The 25563-nt window shown below is 48.3% G+C and overlaps 1 protein-coding gene across 1 annotated transcript; it reads right to left on the reverse strand.

The window, feature by feature from the left end:
• Positions 1-638: 638 nt before the first annotated feature.
• On the reverse strand, positions 639-25465 carry LOC114032637 (CREB-regulated transcription coactivator 1-like; the record flags this gene model as incomplete). Its single annotated transcript, XM_027847999.1, has 9 exons — positions 639-725; positions 2034-2116; positions 3680-3900; positions 4946-4989; positions 12246-12331; positions 18015-18109; positions 20216-20277; positions 21305-21442; positions 25349-25465. Coding segments are annotated over 9 exons (933 nt in total), but the record flags the coding sequence as incomplete, so codon positions are not given.
• Between the last annotated feature and the right edge of the window lie 98 nt (positions 25466-25563).

The raw sequence follows: 25563 nt of genomic DNA on the forward strand, positions 1-25563 counted from the left end.
TACGGTTCCTGTTTACCCCCCTCACTATTTACTGTTTTGTTGTTTAACCAGAGCCCTCATTTCAAGATGTCTGGTCTGGCACTCCGCTATGGCACAGGAACGGCCCCGGGCTCTCTGATGCTTTTGCGGCTGAGCACAGAGCCTAGAAGCTCTTAACAGCAGCCAGGGGACAGACTCGGGCTCTGACACAGGAGGACTGGCCTTGTGCAGTACGGAGAGGCTCAACACCCGAAGGTAGGCTGCTAGGGAACAAGTCTGTCCTGGCATGGCAGAAACAGGACCCACCTCAATGAAGTCACAGGCATGCAAGATTTTGGCGGTCTAATATGAAGCATGGGACCTCACTCTCGACAGGCTCTTTCAGCACATTTGGCTCAGTGACCAGTGCTTCCCTGCATGTCTGTCTGTCAAACCTGACTCCTTTCGGGAGGTGACATGGATGGCTGCTCAAACATGCTGTCAGAAGAACAGAAGCTCTGGGAGACAGGTTCTGTCAAGCTGGAAAGGTTTCTAGAGTGAGCCCAGCATGGATGATCATTTGAAAGCCTATTGCCTTGATGCCACTCCAGCATACCATTGCCCATTTCAGGTACTGTTGCTTTCCTGGTTTCCCAGCTCTTCAGAGAGTCATACAATTTTCACAGCTGAAAGGGGCCCTTACAGCTGAATCTAGAGTAGGGCTGCTTCTCCTCACCGGTGTCCACAACCCCCGCAGCAATGGCCACCTGGGGATGTCTGGAGGACAGCCCTTCTCAGAACAAGGCTTTTTAAGGTAAAATACAATAGAGAGGAGTACAAAGGAAACCAATTCTTTTGAAATACAGATATCAAAACATTTTTTAAAAAATAATTCAGGGACTCCACATGAAGAAGCCATGATCTAGATCTCATTTTCCATACAGGAAACTGAGGCTGAGACAAGAGGTGTGTTTTGCCTAGGAGGGAGTCACACAGCAAGTAAGGAAAGAACTGGGACCTGAATGAAGCCCGCCAGGCCTTCCAATTCCCAAGCGGAGGCTCTTTCCACTGTGCAACACTATCTAATGCGCCCAGAAAAAAAAAAAAAAAAAGATTTTCATATTGAAGCCAGACAGGTTTTCAAAATGACAGGGGCCAAATGCTGGGCTGCTAACCAAGCTGATGTAGCCTCACATGCTTCCTAAAACAACCTGAAATCTAAATGAGATAGAGAGGATAGGCTATGGAACTTGGAATTCACTGTAATAACTCACATCACCTCTGCAAGATGCCTACTCAGAAAGGAGTCCTAGTGATGACGGGAGGATCCGAGAATCTGGTTGGAAGAGAGCTGAGAGATCAATCCAACTTGATCACTTTACAGATGAGGAAATTGAGGCCCACAGAGGCTAAGGGTCATGCCCAAGGGTCAGACAATGTCTTCTGACTTCAAATAGTCTTTCCACTCCACACCAAACGAGTAGTGAGTCAAAATCTGCTCTGTTTGACTGCACAAAACATTTGCTCAAGGGGGCCACCCAGAAAATTCCCCTGCCCAGGAGAACCTTTCCACCCTCTAGCCTTTAAACATTCCCCACCCGCCCGCCCACTCCCAATCTGCAGATTTCATAGCCTTTCTATTTCTGATGAGGAGCTGGAGGCAGGATTTCAACAAATGAGGACAGAAACCAGAGAGGAGCTAAGTCGTCATCCAGGAGACACAGACCTCTTCTTTGTTGTCCAAGGGCCTGAGTGGCTGGTCTGGGTGGTAAGTACAGTATGTGCCAGAGGCCAGCAGCTCTTGCTTGATTTAAAATGCAAAAAGCCTTGCCAAGTGACCTGTTCTCCCTGGCAAATGCACAAACAATCAAACATATGTCAAACATTATGAGATTCTACTCTTCTTACGCTAACAACCAGGCCGCCCTTCAGTGTGTGTCCTCCTGCTAGGTACGAGGCAACATTCTCAAGTCTATTATTTTCATATGTGTATATTCTACTCCATTTGTTTAGACTCAGTACAGTTTTGAGGTACATTAGCCTTGGGAGTGCTTTGAAAGGATTGCCAAGGGCACTCTGGCAAAGGCACTGAATGAGCACTGCTGGAGGCTGCTGCAGATTCGAGCTGATAAAACGAGGAACAGAAAATAGAAGGTGTCTCGAGGAGGAGATCAAGAGACTCAGTGAACCCCCATCTGACTTCCAGACCTCACGCACAGCACCTCTACTGGGAGCTAGCAGACCTATTTGGGAATGTTCAGAGGCTAGTGCCCTGTCTCTCAGGGTAATGTGTTCATCTAATTAGCAAAGCCCTTCTCATCAAGCCCTCCACATGCTCCAGGCCTGCATGGTGGCCGCCAGAAAGGAAAAGGCCCCACTGTACTTGGCCAATATCACGGGAGCATAGCTTTAAACCTTAGAAACCATAACGTCCAATGCATATGGAAACTGAGGCTTAGAGAAAGGAGGAGACTTGTCCAAGGTCAGAAAGAGAGTTAACAAGTAGAACGGGGATTTGAATTCAGAACCTCCGACTCCATAGTCAGTCATTTCTCACGAGTCAGACAAAGCAAGTGGCAAATGCTCTGCGCCCCGAGCACTGAGCTCCAAACCCCCAAGCCTCAGCCTGATCCCTAGGGGAATCTCCAAGTCCTCATCACACTGATGAAGTGCAAGCAGGCAAAGTAAGGAGGTAGGGACCACCAGGCCTTTGGAGACTCTGTCTTCAGGAAAAGAAGCAAGTTCTAGACATATCCAGGCTCCCGTGGGCACACCGTAAAACCCAGGACAGAACTGGAAGGCGCAGCTCAGCGTCCAGTGCCCCGCAACAGGCCCCGCTCTGGACCTTCTCTACAGACCACATCTGGACCCAACGTGTATGCTCCAAGGTTAAGCTGGTCCCATCTCTCCACCAAGTCACACCATCTCACGGCAGGAAAGCCACAGAGTTCAGCTAATCCAATCCTTCCCTGAAGCAGGAATTCCCTCTACAACAGCTTCCAAATCTGCTTCCCTATAACTATCCCCTCCGCCCCCACCTCATGGATCCCAGGTCTCCCTTCAAGGGTTAAGCAGAACAAGTCTGCTCCTTTTTTCATTCAGAAGTCGTTCAAATATGTGAAGACAATAGAATGGCCCTCTAAGGAACCCCCTTTCCAGGCACAGACATCCCTGGTTCTTCCAGCTGGCCCTCACAGAGCATGGTTCTGAGCTGCTGCTGCATTCTGACAAGCATGCTCTGGGCATGCTCCAGCTTGCCAACATCCCTCTCAAAATGTGGCACCCAGACCTGAACACAGCAATCCAGATGTGAGCTGACCAGAGCACAGGCCTATCACCTCTCTTGTTCTCCAAGAAAGCAACAGAGCAATTCCAGACTTGGAGATTTCTTTGAAAGTTCTGCGAAAATTCAGGGCCAGAGCTCTCTTTCAACAAGCTTCTGGGATGATATATTCACCTGCCTAATGGTCTGTTGTTGCTCCAAGCGAACGAGTAACATCTAAACGACTATCTCCAGATGCACATTACATCAAAACGCCCACATCTGTAGAACACCCTTCAACCCTAAAATGGTTGAACTGCATCTACACATGCACACTCAGTGGAATCCCTGCCTCGCCTTCTATCCCCCTCACTGTGCTGCCCTACGCCACGGAGTGTCCACACAAGCCGTGCTGTGCACCGGGGTCAGGATACCCCTCCCTTCATCAAGCTCCCTTACCCTGATTGGTCGTGCCGATGCCCAGGTGGGTCAGATTGGCTGCCAGGTTGCCAGTGCTGTTGGAGCTGCTCAGGGCTGGAAACGTGGACTCCTCCGGATCCAGAGGGGTTGGGAGAGGAGAAGGGAAATGGATATTCGTCAGGTCAGGGAGGGAGCCCCCTGTGTTATGGGTGGCAGGAATTAAGGTTGTAGTGTTTTCCTGGTCAGTGGACGGGAAGATGCTAAATGAGAGGGAGAGACCACACAGAGAACAGCAACAGTGAGCTTCGAGGGGCTGCCTGCCATTGTGTTCTTCTTCCAGGCCCTAATACAAAAGAGAATTTAGAACCACAGAACGTTAGAACTCTAGACGTTAGATCAAGAAGGGCCCTCAGAACTCAGAATGTCAGAGAGAGCAGAGGCCTTAGAGAGCATCGACTCCAACTACTTAAGTCAAAGGTGAGGAGACGAGGCCCAGAGAATTGGAGCAATTTGTCTAAGGTCACAGAGACCGTTACAGCAGAGCTGGGACGTCTGAGACCCCAAGCCTCCCAACTCTCAGCTTGGTACTTTTTCAACACTGAAATAAGGCGGGGTTCACAAAACAATCAGATATAAGAACTGATACCAATATTATTAGATACAACACCTCTTGGAGCATATTTACCCTATTAGGCCAAAGGAGGCTGTGCTCTTCTCCCCAGTCAGACCTGCAGAACCTCAATACGGTTGCTAGTGTCCACCTACACATCATATTTTTTCAGAGATTTCCTTTTAGCAGTATAGCCTATATTATTAAAACCAAATCAGTCATCTCAGCAGTTGCCCAGAAATGCATGGCTTTCTTGAAGCCCTATCTCGACACAGGGGGTCACCCTTTCTCCCCCAGTCCTCTGGGCAGCTGGAGGCAGGGCAAAGGGCAGCAGAGGGGCTGCAGGCGCTACTGCTCCGGCTGCCCAGGACCGCAGGCTCTGCTTTCAGCAGCACAGTCATCCCCTCAGGAGCATGGCGTCCTGCTCTACTCCATGCAGACTCATCACCTGCTCAGGCTCGCTGCTTTTAAAACTAGCCGCTAAGCAGATGTTGTTTTAAGTGAAGACAAAGTCTGCCCCTCCCAACAGCTCTAAGGTGCTGCACTACTGCCTCTCTACCTAATGGCCACGGGTGCCTGGGGTACGTGTGTGTGTGTGTGTGTGTGTGTGTGTGTGTGTGTGTGTGTGTCCCACGCGCCAGGAGCATGCCCACAGGAGTGCCAACGACGTAAACTGAGACACACCCAAGACTTACTTGATTCCTGGGACTTCACAGGATTTAGGTCTTGATGACCCTGTCTGAAATAAAACACAAGACCACAGTGAAACCCGGCTCGAGAAGGCTGCATGCATTCCTCAGCACTCAGAGCCACTAAACCCACAGTGTCCCTGGTCTTCTGTGACACTTTCAGGTCGCCATGTCCAAGTTAACACCCTTAGAGATCATCCCCTATCATTTTACAGATGAGAAAATTGCAGCCCAGAAAGGAGTAACTTGCCCAAGGTCACACTGCTCATGAATGTGAGAAAGCAGAACTCCAAGCCAGATCCTGTTAAAATGATCTTTCTGATGCCAAACAAAGCCTGCATTTTCACACTCCTCAATCCTGGATATGTGGCCCTGCTTCGGAACATATGGCAGCGTGCAGGCCACATCCTGGGTCCCCAACTCTGGCGTCCCCCTAAGGTGGTTTAAGCTAAAGCTCCAGAGCCAGGGTCTTCCAGAAATAAGTCAATTCACTGTTTTTAAGCTCTCCCCTCTGAAATGCCCAGGAGGCAGCAGATGGTCACAAAGACTGGAAACTGGCACCTGCCCCTTGCCCAGTCATGGGGCAGGGAAGACAACGGCTTAGGAAAACCCCACCTCAGGCTGGAGCCCTTGAAGGAAGGGGAGCATTTTGGATCTCTACATCAGGAAGTCTCCAGGAATAAGGTCACGTCATCAGCAAAGAAAGAGTCCTTCTAGGAAGGTGTGATGAGGTCGGCTTGGGGAAGGGCAGGAGCTCCCTAGCGAAAACTTCAAAAGGGCATTTGTGACCACTCCTCCACTACTGCACAATTAAACTACTCTCCGAGTGCAGCACAGGGTCGATTTGTGCCCATGGTGAAAAAGAGGGAAGAGGCACTTGGCAGGGGAGTAACAGCACCGTGAGCCGTGGGGGACCTTCAAGCAGTGGGCCGAGCTTGGGGATTTAGAGGTTTGGGCTACCGGGGACCTAGTATAAAAATAGCAGCTGAGGTCTCTACAGAAGCATCCCTCTTGTTCCGCTCTCACAGGAGGAAAGGAACCTGTAAAGGAAAGACCATTCGATTCAACTGAACATTTATTACATGCCTACTTGACACCAGCCACTGTGCTGGCTATTGGAGATACAAAGATAAGGACAGACCAATGCTTGCCCTCAAGGAGCCTACCTTCTACTGGGACAAACCAATGTGAACTCCTGTAAGTCCATACACAGCATATACAAAGCTCTACCAAGTGGGGAAAGGTAAGAGGGAGGGGGAAAAGGCCTTGTCTGCAAGAGGCACATGAGCTGAGGGATTCCAGAAACGAGAGGGGAGGGGAGGGGAGGGAGGGTATTCCAGCATAGGGGAATATGTGCCTGTGCGCAGGCCCAGGGGCAGAAATGGGATGTCACTCATAGGAAACATCAAATGGGCCAGTGCGGATGCAATGGAAGTATGCAAGGGGGAGCAACGTGGAATCAGGCTGGAAATGCAGGCTGCAGATAGTTTTATGCAGATAGCAGACAGATTCAGTGCCTGACAGAGAAGTTTTTAGTTTCTCCTAGAAAATAGGGAGCCACTGAAGCTTCTAGAGCAGAGTAGTGACATGGTTAGAGTGACGCTGTAGGAACAGGAGTCTGGCAGTTGTACAGAGAACGGCCTGTGGGCTGGATAATGGGGGTCTCTAGCCCAGGGGAGACTTGGTGAGGACTTGGGCCAGGGTGGTGGCCAGAACTGGTAACTGGTAACTGACAGGAAGACCAAAGAGTCAAAGATGACTTCGAGGCTGAGAAGCCAGGTGACTGGGAGGAATTGTGGCAACCTCCACAGAAATAAACAAGTCAGGAAGAGGGCGGCTCCCCTAGGGACATTTTCAGATGTGTCCCAGACATTCAGGACAGCACATGCACTGAAGGAGGGACATGGCCAGTAGTACAGCAAAGGAGGCTGGGAACAAAGATGGGGAGGAAGAGAACCAGGAGCAGGAGGACAGTATACCTGGAAAGGGACTCATCAACAGGGCAAGATGCAGCAGTGAGGAAGAAGGGGGAGAAAAGAGGATTGGAGTCAAGGGTAGGGCATGGCTGGTGACCTGGGGAGAGAGCCTTTTCAGTAGAGGGAAGGCTCAGAAGCCAGATTGCGAGGGGCTGAGAAGTGAGTGGGAGATGAGGAAGTGAAGCCACATGTAGACGAGCCTGGTCACGAAAGAGAGGAAAGACACAGGACAACAATCTGAGGGGCTGTTTAAGGCTGGGGCAGATCTGGGCATGTCTTTAGCTAGCAGGGAAGGATTCAGTAGATAAGAGACACTGAAGTTTGAGACAGATGAGGTATGAAGGAAGGAACTGGCTTCTGGAGCAAAGGGGAGAGGATGGAAGGAAGGGGCTCAGCCAGGAGCATGGCCACTTCCTCCTCCAGGCCTAAAGCAAAAGAAGAGGGAAGAGGCAGGAGGGAGAGCTCAGAACAGACAGCTTCTATTTTCTTGATAAAGTATGAAGCTAGGTCCTCTGCTGAGAATGAAGGGGTGTCGTTGAGAGGCCTGAGAAAAGAAAAGAAGGTTTAGAACAGACGCTGTAGGGAGTGTGATGGAGTTGACGAAGGAAGAGTAAAAGGATTGCCCTGCAACAGTGAGGGTCCAGTAGAGGTTCATTTTCATAGAGCACAGATTTAAGAGCAGAAGGGGACCCTAGAAGTCATCTAGTCCAACGCTCTCATTCTTCCTATGAGAAAACTGACGTCCAGAGACCTAAGTAATGCAATCCCCCAGCTGATAAGCAGCAGAAGTGGGCCGAGAGCACAGAAACAAATGTCTGTCTGTAGCAGACCATGTCACGACATGGGGTGACTTCTCCCTTTGGTTCTACAGCACAGGAATAGAAAGGAAAAGGCAGATGGTGGTGGGCAACTGGGGCTGCAGTCTGGAAATGTACGACTGCTACATGAGTAAGGGGGCCAGGGCTTCAAGGGACAGAGGACAGCACAAGACTGAATGGGCTAATACTGGCAAAGGAGGCCAGGAAGGGAGGGAAGGAGGGAGGGAGAGCATGACCGAAAGTCACCCTGAGGATAAAGAGAAGGTTGGGAGGACTGAGGCTGACAGGCAGGTGAGATGGGAGGATCAAGAAAAGCAATTCAGAGTTCTACAGAGTACGAGCAGTTACCAGGTGATAATGAAATTGAGGGTACGATGACCTGTGTGTGTGCCTGATTAGAGTGAAGGGGAAGGTCATGGAAGCTGAGAGGCTGATGAGCTAGGAGGCAGGGTGTTTGGGGTGGGGAGGCAACATGTATACTGATGTCCCCAGGTATAAGGGGTGAAGTGAGAGGAAGACTGTGCTGAATTCCTTGAGAAAGAAAGTGATTCAGTCCCAATGACTTGGGGCTGATAGATAATAGCAGCCAGGATCTGGAGAGGCTAGGTATCTTCCCCCTATACCAGGCTGCCTCTCAATGCTGTAAACCACAGCCTGGCTAGTGATGGCTTAGATCTGTCTGACAAGCCTGTCACACTGGGTGGTGATCCCTCCTGACTCAGCGGAAATGGCCTGGCGTCCAGGGAGGAAGCTGGGGCACTGATGTCTGGCAGGAGAAGCCCGGGCTCCCAAGCCTCAGAGGAGTGATGCTGGGGCACCTTTGGGAACACTCCTAACTCAGAAACAACTCTCCTCAAAGTGACCAGAAATCCTGATTCAACTGTTCAAGGGAGAAACCAGTGTCCACCCCCAAATGCTTGGGGAGATATTCTTGGAGGCCAGAGCTGTGTTAATAATAGTTGATTTTGCCAGTATTACTTCAAACAAAACACCAAAACCAGCCAGAAATCAACAACAGATTGTCTGAATTGATGCCTATAGCAAAGCCAGAGCTGCAGCCTGTCTTTTTACACTGGAGCTGAGCGTTCTGATTCTCGACCCAGCTGCTCCCCCGTGGTCCGTTCCTCAGCCTCCACCCCAACACCCCCGAGCAGTCCCCCCAATGCCTTCTGGCGGTACGATATCTGCTCTCAGAGCACGTCGGGCTACGTTTACACACTGACGCTCCAATAGGTACCATGCTATGGATCTATGTCCTTTCTATTTTCTTCAGCACTGAGCATAAGTACACCTCAGACCCAACCTGGGAGACTCATCAGCTCAATAACAGAGAAGTCTTTACACAGTTTTATAAACTAAACATAAGACAACCTCCAAAGAAAAGGATGGATCAACTATGGTTCCTCTATGATTTAACTGATCCCAACGTCAGAAATACTGTGGTGATGGTGAGACCCAAGAGGCTGGGGGACACAATGAATGGCTTTCAAGGCCAAAAACTAGTGGATTTGACTGGGGACTGAAATTCACCAAACTGCTCTTTTCTCTCATTTCTCTATTTTCCTTGCTCTTTGGGGTTAATGTTTTCCTCAAGGAATTGCTCATAAAACAATTCAATGTTCATTAACATTTCTGAAGCTCCTCCTGAATGCAAGATGTGTGCTAAGAGATAAAGAATAAATAAGTCATGATCCCTTCTTCCACTGGGGGTTGGGGTGGGCATTAATCCATCCACAAGCACTTAGGAAGGGCCAACCCTGTTAGGTGCAGAGTTAGCTCAGCAGTCTTCAAGAGAAGGCTAACAATAACACCAAGACCAAGTTACATACCTTGCCAGATACCCCACAATCACCTCTTTTCCTTCTCTCATCTTTAATCTTGCCCTGACTGTGAGTTCACTCCCCTCTGCCTACAAACATGCAGACGCCTCACCCATTCTGAAAACTCCTTAAAGCCATACCATCTCCTATGTCCCTCTACACTCCTTCAGAGACAAAAATCCTACGAAATGCTGCCAACATTTCATGTCTCCACTTCCCCTCCTCTGACGAGCTTCTAAACTCTGCAGTCTGGCTTTGGAAGCTGCTCTCTCCAAAACGCCCAATGATCTCCTAATTGCCAGATGCAATGACCTGTTCCAAGTCCTCATTCTTCATTCTTCTTGACCTCTACAGCCTTGCAACTGCTGACCAGCCTCTCCTCCTGGATCTTCTCTCTTTTGTGGGTCTTTCTGCATTCATCTCCTTCATTGCCCTTTGCTGGATAATTATCCACATCATGCCCCTTAATCGTGGGTGAATAAAAAGGCTTGCTCACAGGTCCTCTTCTCTCTCAACACACTCCTTCAGGGACCTCCTCAGCTCTCACCTTTCAGCAGACGACTCCCAGATCTACATATCTAGCCCTAGTCTCTCTTCTAAGCTCGAGGCCCACATCATCAACTGCTTGTAGGCATTACAAACTGGATGCTCTGTTGGCATCGTAAACTCAGCACGTGTCTAACAAGAACTCACTGTCTTCCTCTGCCCCGTGCCCTCAGGCTTGTCCAAACTCATCCAAACCTTCCTCTTTTGCTGAGGGTACCATCATCCTTCTGGTTATCTCAGCCAGCAACCTGAGAGCCACCCTTGATTTTTTGCCCCACAAGCCCAACCAGCTGCCAGTTCTTGCTGCCTCTACCACTGCAGCGGCTGTCAGATAAGCCAGCACATTCAGGCCCTCATCAACTCACTCCTGGACCACGAGAAGAGTCTCCCTATGGTCTTCCTGCCTTAAGTCTCTCCTCCACACACCTGCCAAATTGACATTCTAAGCAGAGGGTGTCATGTCACTCCCCTGCTCACTACACTCACCTCTCAGACCAAATGCCTTTGTTTGCCATCAAAGGGCCTCCACAGTCTCGTGCCAGCTCACCTGGCTAGCCCTATAACATATTTCTCCCTCCCCCACGTGCTCCAGTCTGGCCACACTGGCCTTCCTTCTGCTCCTTGCCTGGGGCCTTCTCTCTCCCACCTCTCTGCCTCTGCACAGGCTGTCCCCCAGGCTAGGATGTTTTCCCTCCTCCCCTGTCTCTGAGAATCTGTAGTTTCCTTCAAAGTTGAGCTCAAAGACCACCTCTTCCATGAGGCCCTCCTTGATCTCTCCGGCTGCCAATGCCTCATCTCCAAATGAGCTTTGCTGTTTTGTATTTATTTATTTATTTTACATATTCTTGTATGCATATTCTTATAAACTTCTTGAGGACAGGGACCAGTCCATTTCTGTCTCTGTATTCCCAGCACCCAATACAGTGCTTGACACATGAGAGGCTCTCCCTCAATAAACGCTTGCTGATGGAATGATCGAGCAATTATTTGAATATAGAAGGAACACAAAACAATGAGCCCACTGGAGACCAGAAGACTTTACAAACTTTGCTCTTCAAAAGCCGCTAAACTAGTTTGCCCCTAGGCAGGGCTCTGTTTGTCCTCCTTGGCTCACCCTGGCTTAGGGGACATTTGCTTTCCTACCAACCTTCTCTCCACAGTGAAGTGGGCTGTGAACAGCTCTCACTAGCTGGTCCTCCTGAGCAGCTAAGGCCTCCTCCAGCCATTCAGAATCTTCTAAGCGGTTTACCCTAGCTGGAAACTGCGATGGCCCCTTTCCTCCCCCAGATCTTGGGAAGGCTGGGCATCAACACTAGAGACTGTTCAGAACAAAGCTCACCCCTGATAGATGAGGAAACCCCATCCCTGAAACAATCCCCAAGTCTTTATCAGAGCACACCGTGGACACCCAGCCTGGCCTGGGCCCTGGACCTGACAAGCACCACACAACGTAACAAGTGGCCGACTTTTCTATAAGTCCTTTTCCTTTTCTTATAATCCAAATTCGGTCCGTCCTTCGAGGCCTCGCTTTCTCCAGGAAGCAGTTCTCAACAACTGCAGCCAATGCTTCTGTCTCCTCTCCCTACGTTTGAGCCAGGGGGGCAGGGGGAGGGTATCGCCTCCAACAGCACTCCCCACTATGTGAAACCACTACAGAGATCTCTTAGGGAACTCCCACTTTGTCTCGTGACCCTCTCTACAACGTCTCTGACGAGGCATAGTTTAGCTTCTGTGTGAACACCTGCAAAGACAGTGAACTCATCATTTCGCCGGGCAGCCCCCTCCCCTGCTAGACAGCTCTTTCTGCTTCTGAGTCCTTCAGAGATTAGTCTAGTCCTGGGGCCCTGGACCTCTCAAACAGTGGGTCTGGTGAAGTCTACGGTGCCTTTCTCAGAGCCACATTTTTAAGTGCAGAAAATAATATGCAGAAGGTAACAAAAGGAAACAATACTTATTGAAATAAAGATGTCTTTTTTTTCCCATTCAGGTCCAGGGATCCCCTGAAATCAATGCACAGACCCCTCTGCGGCCCACAGGTTACTCTCCCCAGCAGCATTTCCAGCTTTCCTCTCCCATGCAGAGGCGATACACTAGGCTTCATGAGAAAGTTCTGTTTCCCAAATCTCAGAATCTCATAAATTCTTACCTTTTTAGAGTCCCACACTTGTTTTGAGAGGTTTTTGTCTGTCTCAGAGGTGGTTTCCTCCATTCCTGGGACTGTCAACAATAAGACTGGGGTTGGAGGAGTTGGGGGGGGGAGAAAAAAAGAAGGAACATGAGACAAAACCTGTTAATAAACTGTCTAGGGGCATTACTTAAGAATTTTACTTATAGCAGTAGGTATTGTTCTTATTCAGATTATGGATATACTGTAATTATTGAAACAACAATAACTCCTTTGGGCAAGAAAAAAAATTTTATAAAAGGATTTGGTACAAAAAACCCACAGAAACTAATGTATATCAAAAGAGATGGAAAATATTAAGTCCTTGAGTCTGCGAGTTCTGTATATGTTTCATTCTCTGTTTAGCCCAAGCTAACCCAGGATGGAGGCTGAACATCTGGTAGGCCAGATGTGCTATTTACCTTCAGAACCCCTGGAATTGACCCTGACGCCAGGCAAGTGTGACGAGAAGTGGGGTGAGAGTAAAGGGGAAACTCCTACCTCTTGAAATCTGATGTTTGCTACAAGCTTAGCTGCTTCCTTTCATGAATTAGGGGGGAACCCCACTTCCAGCCCCCTCCTATGAGAACCTCCTACTTCTGGCAGGCTGACTCTGTGCATAAACAACAGAAGGAGAGAAGCCTAGACATGGCTTCCGAGGAATGGGACAAGACTGCTTGGATCCTGATATCTCAGAAGCAGAGCTCTGCAACCACAAGGGGCTGGGACCGGGAGTCTAAAGACTGAAGGAAGAGCCGGCTTTGCCTCGTTCCCAGCTGTGTGACCTTACACAAGTTCCCTAAACCTATTTATGAAATGAGAAATCCAGATCAAACTGGAAAAGAGAATACAAAACAGAACCAGCCAGTAGCGAAGGGCTGTAAGGAGTCCCGGGCATTGATTCACTGCTGACGTCTACAAAGCAGTGTGGAATTATGGGAGAAAAGTCACCAAACTGTTTACTACTTGGACCTAGCAGTGCCCCAAGGAAGGCATTCATTGTAGCACTTCTTGTAATAGGGGGCAGCTAGATGTGCACATCTAGAATGCTAGGCCTGGAGTCAAGAAGACCCGAGTTCAAATCCAGCCTCAGACACAACTTACTAGTTGTGTGACTCTGGGCAAGTCACTTTACCTCTGTCAGCCTCAGTTTCCTCAAATGTAAAATGTGGGTCATAATAGCACCAGGGTTATTGTAAGGATCAAATGAGATGATTATCTGTAAAGTACTTAGCATAGTACCCGATACATAGTAGGTGTTTAATAAATACTTGTTTCCTTCCTTCCTTTTTTCCTTCATAAAAAAGGAAACAAAGTGAGGTCCACTGATTTGGGGAATGGCTAGACAAATTGTGGTACACGAATGTAACAAAATATCATTGTGCTCTAATAAATGATGAAGTGAAAGAATTTAGAGAAACCTAGGAAGGCTTGGATGAACTGCCCAATCTCTCCCTATCTACAGGCTCCTCTGCTCCCAAGTCTTCATTCTTCTGAAAAAAAAAAAAAGTCTTCCCGGGGCAGCTAGGTGGCGCAGTGGAGAGAGCACCAGGCCTGGAGTCAGGAGGGCCTGAGTTCAAATTCGGCCTCAGACCAGACACCTGCTGCTTACTAGCTGTGTGACCCAGGGCTTAACCCCAATTGCCTCACCCCCCCCAAAAAAAAATCTTCCCAAAGGCCTATCATTGCCTCAAGCTAACATCCTATATCCTCCTATATCCTCTACCCACCCCCAGTCAAACTCACAGAAAAAGCTGTCTGCACTCATTGCCTCTACTTTCCCCTCTTTGCAGTATGACTTCCAACCTCACTGATCGACACTCTCTCCAAAGCGTCAGAAATGTTTCCATTTTTTAAAAATCTGAACTTAACACACACCAAGTAAAACCATCATTTCCCCAAACAATGCAGAATGGGAGGATCACCTGAGAAGCTCCCTCCAAAGTTCCCGCGGCCAAATCCAATGGCCTTCCCAATCCTCATCCTTCTTGGCCCCTCTGCAGCCCACGACTGCTGATTCCCTTTTAGATGCCTTCTCTTCTCCAGTTTTTTGCAGTGCGCTCTTGGTTTTCTTCCTACCTGTCCGGTTCTTCCCGGATCATCATCTATATCCCAGCCCCTACTGTGGGGGCACCCCCAGGTTCTGCCCTAGGCTCTTTCCTCTTCTCTTTACACCCTCTCAGGGGGCCCTCATCCATCGCACAGGGCCAGTTACTGTCTCTGCACTGAGGGCCCCAGGCCTTTACCTCTCTTCTGAGCTTCACAGTCTCGTTACCAAATGCCTGAACATTGAACTGTTGAATTTGAATTTGCAATGTTCACTGCAAACAGGATACCCATTAGTTACCTCAACCTCAGCATGTCCCAAATCACGTCCTACTTCTCCCCAAACCCATACTTGACCCCTCAATTTCTCTCTCCTCTGAAGGAACCACTATTCTCCCAGTCACCGAGGTCAGCACCTCCAGGGTCATCCTGGACATCTTTGCCTTGTTGATCCAACGGTAACTCCCCCAACCACAACTCTGCACCTCTCTCTTTCTCTTCGTTCACCCTGCTGCCACCCTGGTCTGGTCCTTCTCACTTTCATTGCTGCAATAGCCTGCTGGTGGGTCTGCCGGCCTCAAGTCTCTCCCGCCCCAAACCAGTCTCTATACAGATGCCAAAGGGATCTCCTAAATCACAGCTCTGATCATGTCACTCCCTTGCTCCATTAACTCCATAAGCTGGCTCCACCTTCCCTTTCCAGCCTGATCCCACACCCTACAGTCCAGCCACCCTGGCCTTTGTGCTGATCCTCATATAGGTCACCGTTGCACAGGCTGGCTGTCCCCATGCTTGAAATGAGTCCGCCCTCACCTCTGCCTTCTTCCAGGCTCAGCAGGGGGCCACCTTCTCCAGGAGGCCTTCCTCAATCCTTCCCCTTGGAACTACCTTGTATTGTGCATATGCTTGTCTGTGTGTATGTTATACATGTTGTAGGCTTCTGGAGGGCAGGGACTGTTCCACTTAGCACTCTGCATTCCTACACCTAGCACAGTTCTACAAGAAGCCTTCCCTTTGTCAATCACCTCCAGTTTACCCTGTGCAAATCTTGTCCGTACATCATTGTTTACAGGTTGTCTCCCCCTCCTGACAGGGATTGTCTTTTGCCTTTCTTTGTACTCCCAGAGCTTAGCACAGTGCCTGGCACACAGTGGGCATTTAATAAATGTTTGCTGACTGACACATTGTAGGAACTGAAGGGGGGGAATGGAATAAGCATTTAGATAGCACCTACTGTGTGCCAGGCCCTGCACTAAGCATTTTACAAATATGATCTCATTTTATCCCCAATACAATCCTGGGAGGTAGGTGTTATTATTATCCCCTTTAACTAAGGAAAATAAAGGCTGAGCAATTTGCCTAGGGTCACAGAGCTAGTAAGGCCAGATCTGAACTCAGGACCTCTTCACTCCAGGCCCACTGCTCTATCCACCGAACCACCTCGCTGCCTCTAAATCAACAGATGTCAGTTGATAGCTTATAATAATAAACATAATAATGTTTAAAAAAAACTAAAGTAAAACTGAACCCTCAATAAATGTGATGATTAATCTTGGTCCCAGGGAACAGATGACAAATGACACCTCCCTCCTTTCAGGTCTCCCTGGACAGGGAACACTGCACACATTGTCAGATTTACTCACTGCAATGGGGACTCTGCTTAACTTTTTGAAAAACTTTGTTTTGCTTTCTTACAAGGAAGGGCCCATAGTGAAGGGGGAAGGAGAAAAGGCAAATCCAGAAATGAATGTGGTAGAAAAAAAGGATCAATAAAACTTTAGAAATATGTGGGGTTGTAATATTTACAATATATAACATATATAATATATATTGTACATATAATATATATAGCTTATAATATTCTGTCTTATTCTGGGGAAGTAAGTCAAAGAAAACTCACTGGTTAACAACAAATGCCAACATAAAAAAGTAATAAGATAAAAAGGTAATACAATAACAATAATAATAATGCTATAAAAATTTAGCACCTGCCAAATATCTCACAAGACATGGCCTGGTGGCTACGATCACACACCAGAAACTCACTGCCTTTCACAGTCTGACAAATAACTACAAACAGAGACCTCAAAAACTGCTGAAGATTTTGACCAATAACTCCTGCTTGAGCCAGATCGTGGTCACAGATTATAGAACTTAAGAAGAAGGATGTTAATAGCTCTCACCATCCCCAGTCCTGGGTCTTCAGCTTCCACAGAACAGAGAGCTTTCCCAGTAGCGAAGTGGGAGAGCAGACACAAAGCTGCGGGTAAAGGGTGAGGTGCTGTAACACCCCCAGTCCTCTCCTGCGAGCCTCTGGAGAATAAGCTCATAGCCTGATGTTTTTATTCAACTACAGAAAGCAGGCATTTTAGCCACCTATTCAGAAGCCTGGAGAATACCGAATGGAAAAGAACAATAGCAACATAGCAATTTATCCCAGGACAGTTTCTATTGGAACGTCATATGCGAATGAAATAATAATAGTAATAATGATAATGATACTAGTAAGAACAACAACAGTCACCTTCACAAAAGTCCTCTTTTGTCTGAATGCAGACTGAAGCACGCATTTTTTTACTTTCTTTATGATTCTTGGTGTTTTTGGTTTGCATTTTCTTTTGCAACATGGCTAATATGGGAATGTTTTGTATGACTGCATGTATACAATCTATGCCAAATTGCTTGCCTTCTCAAGGATCGGGCAAGGGAGGGAGGAATGGAGAGAATTTGGAACTCAAAATTTTAAAAAATGAATATAAAAATGTGTTGATGTGTAATTGAGAAAACAATAAAATTATGATTTAAAAGTAAAGGTAATAAACATTTAATGACTGCACATAATAAAAATAATTAACAGCTTTCATATGCAAAAAAAAAATCACTCTCCTTTGATAATCTCATTGTGGTGTGTTAATGGGACTATGCCACCAAAGACCAAGCTCTAACAGGTGCCATCGAGCAGAAAAGACACCGAGTATCAGACCAGAAACAGGCTGCATATTCTCAAAGGATCACCACAGGTCATTTCAAAGAGGATTATACCAAATGAATTCCATCTGCTAAGGCAGAGGGGCTGCAATCGATGCTGGGGGAAGAAACACTCACAAAGACAAGAGCACAGATCCCTAAACTGCTGAGGAGAGTAATAACAAGGTTCACATTTCTAGAGTGTTCCACAATGCACAAAGCACTCTGGTGACAAAAGCCCTATGCCCCCATTTTATAGACAAGGAAACTGAATACAGGGGGTAACGTGACTTGCCCAGGGTCACACATCTAATAATTGTAGCGGCTGGAACTTGAACCTAGATTTTCTGACCTCAAGCCCATCTGATGTTCTTTCCAAAGTACTTATTTGTCTTCCTCATTGCAAAATAGTTTATAATAATCTTGTTTCTATAATGAAAGCTTCTCTTCTTAAAATTATCACCCTTTTCTGAGATATAGGAACAAAACTGCACTAAAAAAAAAAAAAAACCTTCCTCAACAGAACGGGGTTCCTGTTCATGCTTTGATCTGCAAAAACCAACCTATATATTTACACATACGTCGTAACTAATAGCAAAGAACGGCAAATGTTTCTTCCTTAATGGCACAACCATCTGCCTGGTAAGCCAATAACTGCAAGTACACCAGGTTTCAGACTAACTAAACAGGCGGGCTTATGGGGCTTGTGCACGGGGCCCTCTGGCGACTCGCATTTACCTCTTTTCTGCTGGATGTCTTGGGAGCCTCCTGCAAAGGAGTCTGGTTGAGCAGGTGTCATGGTGCTCTGGTGGAGGGCAGAGTCAGAATTGGTCCTGGCAGAAGACGAGACAGACTGTTAGCTTCCCCAGCTTCAGAGAGGATGAACCAGCAGGGCTCCTGTTTTACTGCCCCTCTCCCTTCCCTGCTCTGCCAACCCTGACCCCACCTATCACCCTACTGAACCGAAGTACAAACACCAGGGCCAGACTTCAAATCCGTTCAACACGCACTTCTTAAATTCCTACAACATGCCCAGCCCTGAACCGGGGACACAACAGTCCCCATCCTCCAAAAGCTCACATTCTACCGTGGAGAAAAAACACATGCAAAATATGCAGAGAAAAATTCTTGGAGGGGAGGGGGCTAACCCCTGGAAGATTCCAAAAAAGCCACATATTGGACAGTGGCACCGGATTGGACACTTGAAGGAAGCTAGAAATGCCAAGAAGCAGAGACGAGGAAGAAAAGCACGTCCCATTGCCCGTGCAAAGGCACAGAGACGACAGGCCAGTCTGGCTGCAGAGGGGGCCCTGTCTTGGGCCCTCTTCTCTTCTCCCTCTGGTGATTTCATCAGCTCCCAGGGAGTTCATGATCATCCTGTGCTGATGATCCTCTGATTACTTAGACAGCCCTAACCTCTCTTCCAAGGTCCAGGTCCACATCTCCAATGGTCTTCCGCACACTGCACCCTGGGACTGACCTCATGATCTTTCCCCCCAGTCCCCTGCCCCTCTGGAACTTCCTCCTTGCTGTGGAGGGCAGCACTATCCTCCCGGGCCTTCACGCTGCTCCCACTCTCTTCCTCTCATCAAACAGCAGGCACCTTCTCTGGCACATAGCCCCCTCTCTCCTCTGCCACTGCCATAAGCCCAAAGCAGGTACTTCAGACCTAGACTAGGGCAAGAGCTGCTGCATGGTGTGTCTACCACAAGGGTCTCCCCTCTCCAGTTCATCCTCAACTCAGCTGTCAAGGTATTCTTCCTAAAGCATAGGTCTATTTTCTTGTCGTGTCTGACTCTCCATGACCCTGTGACAGGATTAAGTGCCTTGCCCAGGCCAAGATCACACAGCTAATAAGTTAAGTGTCTTAACCCTGTTTGCCTCAGTTTCTCATCTGTAAAATGAGCTGCTTGAATCACTGGCTGGGGCCACTTCCTTTGGCGAAGCCCTAAGGAGAGTCTCTCCTAAACCACCATAGTTATACCTCTCTCTCTCTCTCTCTCTTTTTTTTCCCTTTGGGTGAGGCAATTGGGGTTATGTGACTTGCCCAGGGTCCCACAGCTAGTGAGAGTATCATGTGTCTGAGGTCAGATTTGAACTCAGGTCCTCCTGACTTCAGGGTCGACACTCTATCCACTGTGCTACCTAACTGCCTCTCTCTCTTTCTCTATCTTAAAGCAGACACCAGAACTGGGGGGGAGGGGGAAAGAAGGGAATGACTGTCTCTTTCTCACACACATACCCATATACAGAGACACAGACACACAGACACAAAGACACAGACACAGACACAGACACACACACACACACACACACACTTCTGTGACCCCTTCAGATTTCTCGGTATGGCTGACAATAAGCCTCCTTGTATCTCAATTTTAGCTCAGGGATAACATCACCTCCTGAGCAAATGTATAAAATACTCAGAAGACGAAATGACACCAATAAACACTAGGAACCAAGTACAACAGTATCAGTACGGAAACATTCTGGCGACCAGTCTCAGCGATTAAAATCTGTATGACATGACTCAGTCCTTCCTCTTGGCGTCAGGGTGTCAGGGACCACCGCACACTACTCCCCAGAATCCTCACCTAATAAGCAGCGTTTCAATAGCCCTCCCAAATGGCAGAGAGGAGGCTGGTAACAGATTCCTCAGAAAAGGCCCAATGAAACAGGCTCGGAGTCAAGAACTGACAGAAAGGGGCTTCTGGACACTCAACAATCAGCCAATCAGGCAAAACCAAATAAATGAAGCATGCGCATGCCAGTGCCCACAAACGGCTGCTAAGATGGCAAATTATCAACCTGATGAGAGATCAGGGCCAAGAGATTCACAGCGAGAGCTGTGGAGTCAGTGACTCCCTGAACACACGAGATCACCCTGGTGGGGCCCTGGGCCTGAATCGGACCCTGATACACACACGTTATGCACTAACCTTCTCCAGCTTGTATCTGATGGAGGTGACAGATAGACGGTCCCATATGGACAGCTGTCCACGTGATTTGATGATGTAAGGGGAAAACAACCAAATAGCCCACGCTTAGCGGCAACTTGACCCCCCCAAGGGATAACTTTAGCTTTCCCATTCTGATTCAATATGTTTTCAGCCAAAAGGACAGAAAATCATATCCTCAGCAAGGTAGGCTTAGTCTAGAATGGTGAATTAACAAGAAAAGGCATGAGAAAAGAGAGTGGACTGAGTAGTGGGCCCCTACTACCAAACAGGCTTATACATCCTTCTGTACCCGGTTGGGAAAGGGTGGGAGCTGCTCTCACTCTGAGGCATCTTCCTCTCGGCCCTCTCCATTTGGCTCTGTGCCCCTTCTCCCTATCCACCACTACAATGTGTTTTCCCTGGTGGTACAACTCGGTTCCGCCTACCACTCAGCACTCTCCTCCTGTGAACACACATGTGTGGGCTGCAGCCTTTCCAGGCAAGGGGAATGTGGTCATGAAATGTGGGGTGTCTGGGTTCAGCTGACTCCTTCCGAGGGGTCTTCGCCTCCTCCCCAGTTCTGAACTCAGCCTGCCGGCGCTGTCCCCTGGGCAGGCCAGTGCTTAGGGCTGCTCCTGACTGGCTGTAAGCTCCAACAGTTCCTGGAGAAAGGGCCTCTCGGGCCTCACGCCCAGAAGCCCAAACCTCAGACTCTAATGCTGCTCACATTACAGCAAGGACGGGGAGCTTCTGGGGCAGGGAAAAGAGCTGGTCCCACACCTTCACAACAAGGTCTGTAAGGGTCTGTTCTACCGGCACTACTAACTGCCCCCTTGTCTTTGGGCTTCAGGTGCCCCTGTGTAAAACGGTTTCTAACAGCCCTTTTGGTCCCACTAGCCTATGCACTAAGGCCCCTTCCAGCGCTGGCATTCTATGCTCTAAGATTCTTTTGCTCTCAAATGTTCCAAGGTTCTTCCACATTTGACAGTCTATTCTATAGAACAGACTCTCCCAGCCCTTTCATTGTTGGGTTCCACAATGACACCTTGATTGGCTGCTTGTCCCCCAACCCTCCAGGGAAAAGGATATCTGCCGTCCATGTTTATCCACCGACAAAGGGCGCCTGTGAGGAGACCCAAGGCGGTTGCGGTCCCGATACACTCTGTCCACTAGACCATGATGCCGAGTTGTCCGGCTGGTATCCAGGCCTGATGACTGAAAAGGAGTCTGGAAAGGGAGGAGGGGAGAGGAAACAGAGAAAGAGAAACCCATACAACAGTTACCAGCTGCAGAAGCCAGAGGGGAGCAGCCTCCCTCCACCCTATTTAGTTAAACGAGGGAATTCAATTTTCCTTCACAGTTCCCTTTCTTACCTCCCCCATCCCGACCCCAACCCTTTAAAAGCCATGTCCAGTCTCTTTTGGTCTGGATCAAAGTCAGGGGATACCCAAAGGGCCCTTGAGCAGAATGCATCACCAAGCAGAAAGAGGGAAACAGATGAGGTCCGGTCTCCTTCCACATCCATCATTTCTTCAACCCTCTAAGGCCCTCAAACCCTTTGAACATACTTGAAATGATAGAAATAGAAGAAATAGAAAGATGCCCAGGAATCTGCTGAGAGCTGGTGCATGGAAAAGGATAGGAAAAGAAGGTAGGGCAGGGCAAGGCAGGGCAGGGCAGGGCTGGGCTGGGCTGGACCGGGTGCAGGAAGCATGCACGGGGCAGTGTGCATCCAGATGGAGCATCCAGATGGAGCCAGCTATAGAGTGCTACCCTAGGGTTGGCAGCAAGAGGGGCAAAGAGAAATGCAAACAGGGCCCAAATGATTTCAACACCTTCTGCCAGGGTAACTCCTTGATGAGTCGCTCTCCCTTTTTCTGGCATCTCTCTCTCTGGCCCCAACTTCTCCCTTCTGTCTCCTCTTCCCTCCCCACACAACCACGGTATTCTCAAGTCCCTGACAAGGCACAAAATTCTTTGTGCTGTGAGTGGTCAGCTGATATCTGCAGCTCGCAGGCTCTGGGTGAAGTCCAAGGCTCTTCAGAGGAAGTTCAAAGCCTAAATTCCTAAACTGGATATTTCGCTGACATTTTTCTTCTTGAATTCAGTCGGGCTAAAGGTTGCCCCTCAATCTCTGTCCCCGGTGCCCTACTTCTTTTTTTTCCCCAGTGTCCTACTTCTAATGGACCAAGATTAGAGGGTCCCGGATATCTGCCAGTTGTACAACCCTTGGCAGCTTGCCCCAGGGCTGGGGTCCTGGCAACTGGCAATAGACTCTTAGCCCAGTGAGTTTTTCCAAGCAAGGACGTGTGATCTTTGGATGCATCTCCTGGTCACTGTCATAATATCTAGCCAAAGGACATAAGCACACAGTGGCCTCTGCCTCCTCTCCAACTGTCCCTTGCTATCAGGTGACATGATATGTACTTTCTCTTGTCATGCCAAGCAAAGATGTCAGAGGAGGCCCGGGTCTCCACCTGGAGGTCTGGAAATCTTAAATGTGCTACTTCCATTTGCGGCCTGAATAAGACAAATCTACTCTCCTCCACCATCTCGCTTGACTTCAGGCTCTGTGTGCTCTTTCAAAACTGTAGGCAAAAATCTATTTCAATAAAAAAACACTGCTCCCGTTTTGTAACAATGATTTAGATTTCTATTCTCCGTCACAAATGAAGGTTTTGTTCTTTCTCTGTAGACCTGATCTTTTTATATTTAGCCAATTCTGCCTCTACCTCACCGCCCTTCCCAACACACCTCTTCTGTACTTTTAATAAAGCAGAACCCCAAAGGACCACTCCCTCCCATCTTGTTTACATCTCTGTCTGTAACGCAGCACCACGAAGAATTTGGGGGAAGTTGGAATGACTATGCGCTGCCCTCCCACCCCCTACTTGCCTCTCCAGGGGAAATGTCAATTGCCTTTTAGGGGTTCCAGAAGGATGGGCACTCTCTGGTTTGATTTGTAAGGTCAGAATCCAGGACATTTTTCACCAGGAGTTCATGACAAACTAGATTACAAGAGTCCCAGTTTCCTTTCAACTAAAACCACCCATTCAGTCCTAGGCACAAGAGGAACAGACATGGGAGAAAGCCTCAGGGAGAAGAGGGAAGCTGTGACTGTCACCCTCTAACTGCTGCGATATTCTTCCCAGGTTAACTAGAAAAGATTGAGTTCTTCTCCAAGATTTTTTTCTTTAAAGAAAAACATGCCAACATGGTGCACATGCTTAGATACTGTCTGATTAAACCATGGGCTAAAACAGCTCGGAAAGAGCTGCTGCTGTCCATCAAGGAAGCAGGGAGTGTGGGATAGACTGTGATTAGGTCCAAAGAGTCTATCAACTAAACAATACGCATTTTTCAAAATTGGGATGCGGAGCAAATCCATTTTCATTTGACAGACCAGAACAACTCTTTGGGAGCTGTAAGGGTGCGTCAACCAAACAGGGCGCATACCAAGAGAGAGAGAACAGGGAGTGTCCAAATACGTATCTGCTCAGGGAATCTCAAGCCAGTCCCAAATACGTATTGGCACCAGCCTCAATACACGTTTACCAAAGAGACAGGAGCTGCTCCCAAGGTCTCTCCAAGAATTCCGCTGCGCTGCAAATGCAAAGAACCGAAACTTTCAGAGATCCCACTCGTCCACCCTCCTCCCCACTTTGGGCACACCCAAGGACCTGGAGCCCTGCCCCTCCCCACCTGCTAATCACTGCACACAGCTTTTCCCAACCCTTTGGCTATGGCTCACAAGGGGAAGGCAGCCAGCCCCCTGAGAAAGAGAAAACTGTGTGGCACCATGGGTGCCCCAGCAGAAAGCCTCAACCCAAGGCTTCTGGCCAGCCAATATTCAGGAGTTTTATAAAAACGCTTGCTTTGTCAGGGAATGAAATGGTGACTAGCAAGAAGAACGCTAAGAAGCACAGCAGAAGTCAGGAAGGAAATTTGCTGGGGTAAGGGATAGGTAGGAGGGAAATCAAGAAAGATCATTTTAAGGAAATCAAAATGATTTAATTCAAATGCATACAGCAGAATGAAAACATAAACATATATAAATAAATGATTATGCACATGAAGTTACCCGGGGGTAAGGAATGAGGGGAAACAGGTCACTTGGAACTGGATCAGGAGATCCTCAAGGGGAAAAGGCTGAGAGTTTCTGAGCTGGGCCTTATCCACAGCTTTCTGCTTAGCCTGTTACTATAGACTGCTAAGTCTAAAGACCCAAAGACCTAGGCTGTATATGCTAAAACCATTTTTCAGCAATGGGAAAGGTATGGTTCATAAAAGGAACAACTTATTTTCCAATTAGTCATGCCTCTGTCCAAGTACAGCCCAAAACGTTCCCAAACAGGACCCCAGGCCGAGGCCCAGTTTTCACACTGGTCCCCCAACACATACATCACCTCCATCTGCAAGTCAGTAAAAGAAGGAATGAGTGAGACCCAGGTTGCTGGATCTGAAAACAGGCTTCTCCTTTGTTTTGGTGAGTGGAATTTGTCTTTAATTATCTCTAACACAGACAGTAAGGTGCTAGAACATGCTCTGTAGAATAATTTGTTAGGGCAATGACATCTTAGTAACAAGAGACTTCACCAGAGGGACCTGCCAAGAAATATTTGCAGAGAAGTGGGGTCAGGCTGCTGGGTTTTTCTTCTGAGAATTACAGGGCTTGTGGATTAGTCAAGAAAAAAGAAGCCAAGTTCCAAAGTCCCCAAACAGTTACTGCTGCTGGTAGAAACTGACCAACAGGTGTAGTGGCTGCTGAAACACTCTTGTTCAAATAGTATTCTCACCATGGATTCTGTTGACAGGGGAAAGACCCGAGGAGGATCCAGGGAGTCTCAGCCAGAGCAGAGACAGCCCCTGCCTGGCTGCACTCTTTTTCCTCCTGTCCCCCAAGGAGGAGGGCTCTGGCAATCATCTGGAGACCCCCGAAGCCTAAAGTGTCTCTCAGTGCACACCATTTGATACAGACACACAACAGATTTGCACTGCTCACCACGCAGCAGCCAACCTGTGTTACGGAGGCTGTCAATGGGCGAGGGGTCGACTTTTCCAGTCCCTTGGTGGAGTGGAGTTGAGAGCAGAGGCTAACTGGCTCAAATAGCAGAAGCAGGAAAGGATACTCACCTGGAAGGGCAAGTCCATGGAGCTGCTCCCAATCTGATTCACATTGGGCAGGGACCCTCCATAGTACTGGCCTCGGCTCTGTCCCAGCTGGAGATACTGTGTTTTCTGTAACTGTAACTAAAAGGAAGAAACACACTGCAGCTGCGACAAACAGGGAAAGGGCTCAAGTCCCCAAACACACCTCAAATAAAATGTAAGATTAAAAAAAAAACAGT

Source organism: Vombatus ursinus, unplaced genomic scaffold, assembly GCF_900497805.2.
Source record: "Vombatus ursinus unplaced genomic scaffold, bare-nosed wombat genome assembly UNPS02005550.1, whole genome shotgun sequence".
Lineage (NCBI taxonomy): Eukaryota > Metazoa > Chordata > Mammalia > Diprotodontia > Vombatidae > Vombatus > Vombatus ursinus.